The sequence below is a fragment of the Verticillium alfalfae genome, genomic scaffold (assembly GCF_000150825.1).
Source record: "Verticillium alfalfae VaMs.102 supercont1.4 genomic scaffold, whole genome shotgun sequence".
NCBI classification, from domain to species: domain Eukaryota; kingdom Fungi; phylum Ascomycota; class Sordariomycetes; order Glomerellales; family Plectosphaerellaceae; genus Verticillium; species Verticillium alfalfae.
The window spans coordinates 109,618-120,047 of NW_003315035.1; the positions used below are offsets into that span (position 1 = coordinate 109,618).

At 53.4% G+C, this 10,430-nt stretch overlaps 5 protein-coding genes across 5 annotated transcripts in view; 3 read left to right on the plus strand and 2 right to left on the minus strand.

The window, feature by feature from the left end:
* VDBG_03438 (cytochrome P450 52A6) overlaps nt 1-778 on the plus strand; it is a gene marked incomplete at both ends in the record, with an annotated part of 1,697 nt that extends 919 nt beyond the window's left edge. Inside the window, one exon of the mRNA XM_003005439.1 lies at nt 100-778. Coding sequence (XP_003005485.1) covers nt 100-778 — 679 coding nt within the window. The remainder of the gene's footprint in view (nt 1-99) is intronic.
* An 884-nt stretch (nt 779-1,662) lies between these two features.
* VDBG_03439 (CCCH zinc finger domain-containing protein) lies at nt 1,663-2,772 on the plus strand (the record flags this gene model as incomplete). The annotated part of the gene is made up of 2 exons (XM_003005440.1): nt 1,663-1,845; nt 1,903-2,772. The coding sequence occupies 2 exons, from the start codon at nt 1,663-1,665 to the stop codon at nt 2,770-2,772; spliced, it is 1,053 nt and encodes a 350-aa protein (XP_003005486.1).
* Nucleotides 2,773-3,752: 980 nt separating this feature from the next.
* Nucleotides 3,753-4,583, minus strand: VDBG_03440 (40S ribosomal protein S20; the record flags this gene model as incomplete). Its single annotated transcript, XM_003005441.1, has 3 exons — nt 3,753-4,178; nt 4,241-4,372; nt 4,428-4,583. The coding sequence occupies 3 exons, from the start codon at nt 4,438-4,440 to the stop codon at nt 3,973-3,975; spliced, it is 351 nt and encodes a 116-aa protein (XP_003005487.1).
* A 358-nt stretch (nt 4,584-4,941) lies between these two features.
* On the plus strand, nt 4,942-7,033 carry VDBG_03441 (conserved hypothetical protein; the record flags this gene model as incomplete). The annotated part of the gene is made up of 2 exons (XM_003005442.1): nt 4,942-6,149; nt 6,208-7,033. 2 exons carry the CDS (start codon nt 4,942-4,944, stop codon nt 7,031-7,033), a joined length of 2,034 nt encoding a protein of 677 aa, XP_003005488.1.
* Nucleotides 7,034-7,490: 457 nt separating this feature from the next.
* VDBG_03442 (predicted protein) lies at nt 7,491-8,466 on the minus strand (the record flags this gene model as incomplete). Its single annotated transcript, XM_003005443.1, has 2 exons — nt 7,491-7,516; nt 7,581-8,466. 2 exons carry the CDS (start codon nt 8,464-8,466, stop codon nt 7,491-7,493), a joined length of 912 nt encoding a protein of 303 aa, XP_003005489.1.
* Between the last annotated feature and the right edge of the window lie 1,964 nt (nt 8,467-10,430).

Consider the following 10,430-nt stretch of genomic DNA (forward strand, 5'->3'; position numbering starts at 1 on the left):
ATTCAGGGCTTTTCTACTCCCGAGTTGTGGAGCGAATCTAACCTTCTGTAAGTATAGCCTACCGCTTGAAAAAAACGTTGGCAACTGACTAGCCAACAGTATCATTGCTGGCTCCGACACCACCTCGACTGCCATGGCCGCTACTCTGTTCTACATTACCCGTAGCCCGGCAGCTCTTCAAAAGGCCACAGAGGAGATCCGCAGCAAGTTTAGTGATGTGGAGGAAATTCACCAGGGCCAGACTCTAAACTCGTGCTCCTACCTCCGCGCCTGCGTCGACGAGGCCATGCGTCTCTCGCCCTCTGTCGGTGGTCTGCTCCCCCGGGAGGTTCTCCCGGGTGGCTTGACAATTGATGGAAGCTTCATTCCCGCTGGCACCGTTGTCGGCACGCCCCACTACACCATTCACCACAACGAGAAATACTACTCGTCACCATTTGCTTACGAGCCCGAGAGGTGGATTGTTGGCGCTACAAGGGCGTCGACGGGCCGCGCCACGACCGAGGTCGATTTGACCGCTGCGCAGAGCGCGTTCTGCCCATTCTCCGTGGGTCCTCGCGGTTGCATCGGCAAAGGCCTGGCCTACGTCGAAATGATGGTAACGCTGGCGCGCACTCTGTACTTATATGACCTGCGCAAGGCTGTCGGCGTGGTGGACCCTGGCGAGGGTAGCCCTGACTTTGAATATGGACGTCACCGTGTGTCGGAATTCCAGCTGAGCGACACCTTCACCAGCGTTAAGGATGGCTGCCTCGTGGAGTATCGCAGGCGGGACTAGGATGAAATTGAACGAACGTGGTCAGCTTGTCAATGTACTGTAAAATTGTCTTGCTTTGGGTATGTACCCAAGGAACACAAAGCAGCTGGAGGCCCTGAGCTGAGCGCTCGGTTCTGGTGTACGGTGTGTAGCGGGCTGATATATGAGAAACGTTTTTACGAATTGAATTGATTCATTGAAAATTATCTGTAATAAACATCTCGATAGAATCTTGACCTACTTTTGCCTCGCACTGTATCGGAACGCTTGTGGTCGATGGTATTGAGATCAAGAAGTACTGACAGTGCGAGCTGCTGAGGACTTGTGACTTTACGAACTGTATCATTCTCCACTTGCGTCACTCAGAACGCGTCCTCCCGTGCAGCAAGGCTGAGCAAGAAAGGCTGAACCGCGTGAAGAACGTACCTACCAACCCAATCCACCTATTGACCTTCACCACTACAACAAAGCTAAACGCACAAGTCCGTGACCAGGATTATATCAATATTCCATCTGGACGCCCGAAATGAAATCGACGAGACGGGTATAACCCTCTACTTCTGCCTCCTCTGATCTTGCCATGGTTGTCTGCAAATTTTGGGATGCAGGCAACTGCAGGTTTGGACGTGCGTCCCCCACTACACAGGAGCGACTGCTCTCCTGACGATGTATTTAAAAACCTGTCTTGTCCGCATTGCTCACAAATTCGTTAGAGAACTGTCGCTTTGAACACCCAAACACAAACCGAAACCAGACTGGCAATCGATTCTCAGCCTTTAACAACCCGTCAAGCGGGGGTGGATTCGGTAATGGAAGCAGCGACAATGGTTCGTAGCAGAAACTGACGATGAAACAATTACAGTGGTTAGAATGACTGATTTAGTATAGGCTCAAACACATATTCAATGACCAAAGAGACTATCGAGAAAGACTTGACGACAGAGCGACCGCAATGGATTCTTTCTGCGTATGGTCCTGGCCGGGACGCACCGGAGCAGCTATTTGGAGGCAGTGCTCGAGAACAGAGCTTCGAGGAGATGCGACTGCATCACGTACTGGCAGCGTCCAAAGGCAATCCACAGCAGGCAGTACGAAGAACGAAGCTTATTCCGTCCACAGACCTGGCATTGGCTGACCGTCTCTAGCTCAACGAAGCGCAGCAATTGTATCAACAGGCCGAGCAGCAGATCCAGACGACGGTCAGAAATCTCGACGGTGCGATACAGTTCATCATTGCCGCTGGAAACAATCATCCGAATCGAATCGATATCTGCAAACAAAACACACTGCCCGGCGGCACCACCGGCGAATTTCTTAAGGAAAATAGAGCTGAATCTGCCTTTTCGCAGGCCAGCCCCTTTCAGTCCAATTCTGGCACCAACTCCTCGAATCCGTTTTCAAGCAATGTGCAATCCTCTTCTCCATTCGGTGGCAACACTCCATCCTCCAACACTAGTAACCCATTCGGCCAAGCACATAACTCTGGTGCGAGCACCTTTGGACAGCCCTCGAGTACCAGTGCCTTTGGGCAGCCCAATGCACTTGGCCAGAAGCCCAGTCCCTTTGGCACGCCCGCGTTTGGACAAGCTTCGCAACCGACATCAGCGTTTGGACAACCACCGCCAACTACTTCAGCATTTGGAAAGCCGGCGTTTGGCCAGCCGGCCCAGCCTACTCCAGCTTTCAGCCAGCCAGGCCAGCCCTCGACGACATCAGCGTTCGGACAGGCGTCAGCACTAGGCCAAAAGCCCAGCCCCTTTGGGGCACCAGCGTTCGGGCAGGCGTCGCAGCCAGCGGGAGGCTCTGGTGCTTTTGGTCAGACGAGCGCATTGGGACAGAAGCCGAATCCATTTGGGAACCCAAGTACTTCAAGTCCATTTGGCGTGGCGGCGAATAATTCCAACTCGAACACACGGCAAGTCCATTTGGAAGCACTGTCAAGCCAGCAAGTCCTTTCAGCGAACAGAACCAGCAAAGGAAGCTTCACTTTCGGCGCACCATCCCCAACCTGCTGAGTCTAATCCTTTCAGCGCATCACCGCAGCCTGCGACTTCGAGCCCCTTTGGACAGCCGACGAGTATTAACGACGGCCTTGATACATTTCGGACAACCTGCCCAGGGTGCCGGTGCAAGTCCTTTTGGACAGGCTGCGCAGCAGCCCGCAGTGAGTCCTTTCGGACACCCGACGCAGCCTGCAACGACCAGTGCGTTTGGCCAGTCGGCTCAGCCATCTGTCCCCGCAGCAAACAACCCGTTTGGCCTGGCATCACAGTCTAGCGGAGCAGCGGCAGCAACTCCCTTCACGCAGGCAAGCAAGCCATCCCATTCGGCCAAGCTCAAGCTCGACAGGCAACCCACCTTCTTCCAATCCTTTTGGCGGCTCTAATAACGGGGTTCAAGCTGCAAAGCCAGCAGTGGGAGGCAGCGGCGGCGGCGCTGGCCCATATCCGCCAGAAGCTTCAAACAGCATCCTAACCTATCATCTTACGCCACTAAGAATATGGACGGTCAGCTGGCACAGTGGAACGCAAGACAGTCACATATCAAGATGGCCGTCCAGGGATAAAAGCATTCAACGGGTCCTGGACAAGGATATGGTTTCCCGATGGAGCACCAGCGTACTACAAAGACACTGAGCTCCCAGTCGAGGCATATGATGAGGAGTCAAAGGCACAATGGCAGTCTTTTGCTCAAACGGGTCGTTTTGAGGGAGGCCTGATGCCCGAATTGCCTCCTATGCGGGAAGCATGTTTATGGAATATATAACGATAGTCTTGTAGAGATTAGAATTGGCACAGCGTCTCACAAACGGTCAAATTGGACGCGTCATCCTCAACTTCGTTTTTAATTATGGCATGATGGCATTAAGTTAGGGAATATCGAGTTTCATAGAGCTTCTCCAGGGACAAGATACTATTGTATGACAATCTATACGGGCCACACATGTGACGGTTGGTGCAGGGCATGGATAAGACATCACAATTGATCAACCATTACTTGAATATTCTTGTATTGCTCCGCGGCCGCTAGGCAGCGACCGGGATCGAATTTGCCACATCTACTCCTTCTCTGGAGCAAAACGACGAGGACACAGCTGTGAAGACAACAGTTTTCACACCGTCATCAGCACATCTTAGTGTACTGGTGGTTGCCCGTAAAGATAGCTAGGCTGTGTGCGGGAACGAGAATGTGCTACACAAGTCGGACCATACCGCTTAAGCAGCAATGGTGACCTCAACTTCGACACCGGCCTCGATGTTGACAATGATCTGCTTGACAATCTCGGTGGGGGCGTTGAGGTCGATGAGGCGCTTGTGGATGCGCATTTCGAAGCAGTCCCAGGTCTTGGAACCCTCACCGCAAGGGGTCTTGCGGGTAGTGACCTTGAGGGTCTTGGTGGGGAGGCGGACGGGGCCCTTGGCTGTTCGCAAGTGATTAGCATTCGGTGCGCTCGTAGTCCGACATCGAGATTGGGGTGCGTACTCTTCAGGTCCTTGGACTTGGCACGCTCGAGGAGCTCAGTGCAGGTCTTCTCGAGAGCCTGGACCTTGCGGGAAGACAGAGTGATTCTGATCTTGTGTGTCTTGACCTCAGCGCCGGGGGCACCCTTCTCCTCTGCCAAAAATTGTCAGTCAGCTATTCGAGACGCCTGGTTATTTTTCCGGCTTACGCTTGTACGACATGGTGATGGTATTGGTTGGATGGGCTCTTCACGACTCGAACGGTAGACGTTTCTGTCACAATGTCAGTATTCTGTCGATAGTCTCAAAGCGTCTTGAGTTGATGATAGGCCCTGCGCTCTAATTTGACAGCTGTACGTACCGGCAAAGTGATGAAGGCGGATTGGCAAGTGTAGCTTCGAGGGGTAAAAAGGGACTGAGATCTGAATCGCGAACTTTTTCGTGGAGTTCAAACAGAATTATGGGGCCGGTAGGGCTTGTGGGAAGTAAGTGCTAGTCTATATCCGGACTGGTGTGGGGTCATCCTCGCCAGCTTGTACCTAGGTATCTTTCCTATTATCGTCCACATCGCGCAACAGGGATCGTGATGATTCATCCGGCGACGTCAGTCTGAGTTGCTGGAGCTGCATTCATATAATAGACGTCGCGAGCTTCACGGGAACAATTGGGGACCTCGTGCATGACAGTGGTATAGTTCATCGGTTACTCCGTTGCAGTACAATCATGGTATCCTCTCAAGTTCTTCCTCCGTTGGCGCCCTTTCCCCCTCCTTCACTTCGCTCACACCTCAGTCAGCAAGACTGGGATGCTCTACTCGATGCATGGGACAGATCGACACGGACATATTGTGTTCAGGCCGATGACATTATTTCGCAGGCCGACAGCTTAACTCTCTTCTTGGCGTCATTCGTTCAAGAAGTTGCGCAGACAAGCCCTTCCTTCATATTAGGTGCCTCACAGACGACAAAATCACTCCTCAACTCAACACTCAACCTCTTTGCCAGGCGAATAGCTGTTAATGCACCGCCGGAGCTTACGAGATGGCAAGTTCTCGCCGATGCTTCCAAGCTTTACACCAAAGCTCACATTTCGGTCTCACTTTCAATGCTCTTCTCGACACAGCCCGCTGTCCTAGAAACGAGCCTCTCGCCCCTGAAGAAATCCCTTATCACGCAATTAGATGCGGGCTTCAAAACCGACATCGTGGCCCTGGAGAGAACACTCACGAGACTGAATCATTTAATACACGCTTCACGTGATGTGGCCGCCTTCATCCTGGCAGGTAGCGATCTCTTAGATGGTCTCGTCACGAGATACAAGATTATGAATCCACCGCTCAGGAAAGTCATCATCGCAACGACATACCTTTGTTTGGTTGGACTTACGGAAGACGGCAACTCCAGAAACACAGAAAGCATAGAAACTGGGAGTAACGGAAACGGCAAAGCACGATGGGGCATGCTCGCAGATTCTCTATTCGAACTCATATCTATCGCCGAGGCGCATCGCTCCGGGCCTCTCAACGTCAATGATTCTCTGGTCGCCGAGATTGTCAGCGCGACGCCTTTGCTATCCATCCTTTTGCGACGCGCAGAAGATGCTGGCACGTTATCACCTACATTGAAAGCTAGACTTGAGACTCTGCAGGGCTTCAAGAAGGCAGGTGTTGGCCCCTCGCGTCCACGAGCCAAGAGAAGAAGACAGAAGGTTGATAAGGGGAAGGGCCTTGCGGAAGGCGATGCTGGTATGGAGATGCACATTCACAGCATGAGCCAAATCGCAGTAATCCAGGATCTTTTTCCTGATCTTGGATCCGGCTTTGTAGCCAAATTGCTTGACGAGTTCGGCGAGGATCCCGAAACAGTCATAGCTAAGCTTCTCGAAGACGATCTGCCACCAGCATTGGCGGCTGCGGACCGTGCCGAGCTTTTGTAAGTCTGCCGAGCAGTCACATCCCAAGTCGATGTATCAAATACTGACATTCTGAAGATCTTCCCAATCTACCATCGAATCACTTCCAGAGAATACTATGGCCCCGCGCTCAGCGCCAACCCCGTCACAAAACCTTCCTCAGCGCCGGAATATATTCGACGATGACGAGCTCACCAGCGAGATGACAAATCTTCACTTCGGCAAGCGTAATCCAGCAAAGACTGCTGACGACGTCTTAGCCGACCGCAAAACAGCACCCAACAAGGCAGCTATCATGTCCGCCCTCGCAGCTTTCGACTCGGACGACGACGAGCGCGATGATACGTACGACGCCGATGATGTGGGCGGCGCAGTAGACACAGCTGCTGGCGGGGAGGACGAGGTTGACGGTAACGCCAATGAAGAGACACTCTTCCGCGGTTGGCAAGCTGATTCCAAAGTCTTTGACCGCGACGCAGGCACGAGACGAAGTGACCCTCGCGGCAAACTGCGGGAAATTACGGGAATGACGGACGAAGCTATCGAGGGCTGGGCTGTCATGCTGGGTCGAAACCCACGGTTAAAACGACGCCTGGAAATCAAATATAACACGTTTACCGGCATCCAGACGGAGTTGGCAAGCACATCTTGGAGGGGAAGAGGAGAAGATTCGGGAACAGATCCTGGGGTTCCATCATCTTTTCGGGGTGGTAGAGGCGGCGGCTCAGATAGGGGACGAGGAAGGGGCGGTGGCGGTGGCGGCCGCAATGTCGCTGGTCCGGCAAGTGATAAAGATACAGAAGCGGCGCGGCGTAGGAAAGAAGCGAACAAGGGGTCCAAGGCGAATCACAATCGCCGGGATCAGAGAGCAAAGAAGATGGCGAGGGGTGGCTTCCCTGGCTGATGTATGGACGGTTTTGCTAGAGCAGCGCTATCTATAAGCCAAAACCAAGACAATCTCATGGTTCATTGAGGAATCTTGGCCCTCTTGCTAGCGGGATTGGCACTTCCCGCGAGGGGCAAATCCACAGCCTGTCTCTTAGTGCCGACGCCTACGTCGGCAGATACCTCGTAAGGCTCTTCAATGTTCAACGTCGTGGCGTATGGGCTTTTGACGTCCAAAACTTTGGGAGTGCTGGATACCTGCGCAAAACTAAAACTTCCAAAGAGGTTCGCTGGTCCTGCAGGGGAAAGCCCGTACGACGTACCAGGGAAGCTGTTACCGATATCCTCAGTCCCAGCATGTCTTAGCCAGTATGACTGGTCCTTCGGCGTCGCCAGTTCGCTTGGACCCTCAGTGATGCTCATCACATCCGCGCGTGCGACACGTTCACTGTCCATTACACCACCAATCATGCTCCTCAAAGACTCGCGACTGCTGCGTCGGCTGTCAAGGTAGTTTCGAAGATCGTAACAGCGTCGACACCCTGGATATACTGGATAACGATCACAGTCGTCGCAATCAGCCGGAAGCTGGGGTCTCGACTGCTGAGCGCAGCGCTCTTGTATATCATCAAATAGATCCGTAATAGGTGTAAAGTATGCAACGCGCGGACCAGGACCATAGTATGCATTTCGGCCCCAGAGCTGGCCCAGTAATGCGCTAGATTCAGCGTCCACGATGGCAGCGCCGCTGTCGCCTGGACAGCCCATGCCGCCACGGATCCATTCATCGTCTTCTGGTTCGTCCTCACTTAGGAGCTCCTCAATAAACCATTCTCTGGTGGCTTTGCCTGTACCGTTGGACGCAGCTGAGACATAGGCAGGCACCTCGCAGATCTGACCCCGTTGTGGGCCTGATGTCCGCCCTGTTGAGTAGACGATGGCACCTGGTGTGATTGGGGCTGTATCTTTTATGACTTCCTGCTTCATGAGTGGCATAGTTTCGGAGGGGAAGCGTCGCAATACGTTCGCCTTTCGAGAAAGAGAACTGATAAGAATCCAATCGGTCACAATAAGAGGGGGCTCCTTGCCACACTCGTCCCAGTAAGGGTCGTGGGACACCCGAGTAGTTTCCAGGTCGAGACCAGACGTGGCAGTCAGCTTACCAAGTGAGAAGTCTACCTCGAGTGGCAAGGTATCGTGCTCCTCTACCATGCAGCGTTCACGATCCATAGGAGATGGATGTTGAACAGCAACTGCCTGGGTGTGATGGAAGGCGTTGATGAACGGATGGAAGTTGGCGAGCCAGTAGGCACCACCCCCAACTATTACACAGGGACCTAGTGTTGCTGTGCTGTCGTCGTAGGCCCGGGTGCCCTCGATGCCAATACTGTCCCCCATACAGGGTTCCCTGAAGTAGAATGGGTTGCGAGGCAGGCAGGTCTCGTCTGGCATGTCGCTAGCTAGGCCCCGTGCCCAGACAAGCCTTTCAACAGCACCGGTGGAAAATAAAAAGCTCACAGTCATCTTATGGGTCTCCGGAAGAAGATCACAGACATGGCCGGCAATTGTTACACGCCGAACCCTGGAGACGGGCTTCTCTGTCATGATACAGACACGACGAGTGCCTTGAGTTCTGCCCTTGATGATGCTTATGGTATGCTTGGGCCCGCACCATGATGGGACGAACTCGATGAGGAAAGGCAACACGCCATGTTCCCAAATGATCGGGAAGCTCACATTATCAACAAGCCTCTGAAGGGTATTTGGTGACGCCGATCCGCCTGGCGCTTCCGTATCAGCAAGAGCACTAATTTGAATGACATGATAATTGACGAACCTTTAAGTCTTGCTTTTTTCGTTACAAGATCAAACAACTGCCCGCGGCACCGCGTCTTCACCGCATCAACAGATCGGGTGTGACATTTGCCCTTGTCAAGTCGATTGCGTTGTTGGGCGGAAACGTCTAGTTCAGGTGTCTTGCTAGGGAGGTGTGGCGACGGTGTTGTTGTCGTTCGATCTTCCATGCCTCTTGGTGTCTCGGGCGATTCTTCGCCTCCATGCCGCTGCTTCCAAGATGCAGGGTGAGCGCATCTGATGTGGGATTGGAGTATTTTCACGCTCTGTAAAGTATCCTCGAGACATCCAGGGACAGGACAGACAACCAGGTGTTCGAGTTTGACGTGCCACGCGAGGCCGTCTTTGAAAGAGAAGCTCGGCTGACTGCAGCCGGTCCAATTACAAGTGTGAGTCTGCTGCTGCTGAGACTGGATTCTTGAAGGCCACTGCGCGCCGAAGGACTGCAGACGGCAATGTTTCTGGACAGTGTGTGGGATAATGTCGATGTTCTTCCCCTCGCTGACCACGGCGGGGGTAGCAGACTGGTCGCATGGGCTTGGTCCGCGTGAATAGGCATCCCATCCAGCTGCGATCCAGTCCGCGGAAGATGTTGTACAGACAGGCGACAGAACGGAGCCGGAACCTGATCCGGTCGAGGAAAGCTGCGAAATTGTTGACGGCGCAATGGAGCTGACTCTGCTGACAGCTCCTCGGGGACTGTACGTGCTGATTTTCGGATAGTCATGGCCTAGTGTCTTCAACACATCAAGTCCGAGAGGCCTGGGTCCGCATCCGACAGGCTCAGGGTTGGCAATCGTTGGTTCTTCTTGAACAAGACCATGAGTCCAAGAAGAGTCAACATCGGCGGTGTATATGGTAGGATGGACTACGTGGTACACATCGCTCCGGGAGATTGTGGCAGGTTCTGTCATCTGCCAGTCGGATAGCGACTGATGGTTGCGAAGGGGAAAGGGCCCTGCAGTTGCATGTGGTATCAGGGTTTCGACGACGCAGGGTGGTGTCGGTTCCTTGACCGCCTGGTGGTCCCGTTTGCGCTTCTTCAGCAACTGCCTGATGGGGGTAGATTCCATTGTAGCTTCCGCAGTCAAGTTGATGAAAAGGGAGCGCAAGACAGCGCGTCAGCGAGAATCATATGCGACAAAGCCAGCAGTGCGATTGAGCAGCAGTTGCAAATTTGACAGACCGCCGCAAGTAAACAAAGGTATTGAAAGTGGACGAGAGACTCAAACCGACTCGACCACTGCCTTGGGGTGCGACAGGGCAGGCGCGATGACGGCTCGTCTGATGGTCTTGTAGAATTTTAGGCAGCGGCGCAGCAAGGCGAACCGCCGGCTGCCTCACTTACTTCTCCCACCAATGATCGAGGATCCAAGACAGCCAACTCTCATCACCACACAACGCCTCTATGTGGGTACCTTAACCCTAAGGTAAGGTACCTAGGTAGGCAGTTGCACACGAGTGCCGATGGCACCACCATGTGCCCTGAAAACTGGAACGCCGTGGCATTTATTTGGCTTGGCTTTCGGATACTCTTAGATGAGCAGTGCGCACATGCCCAT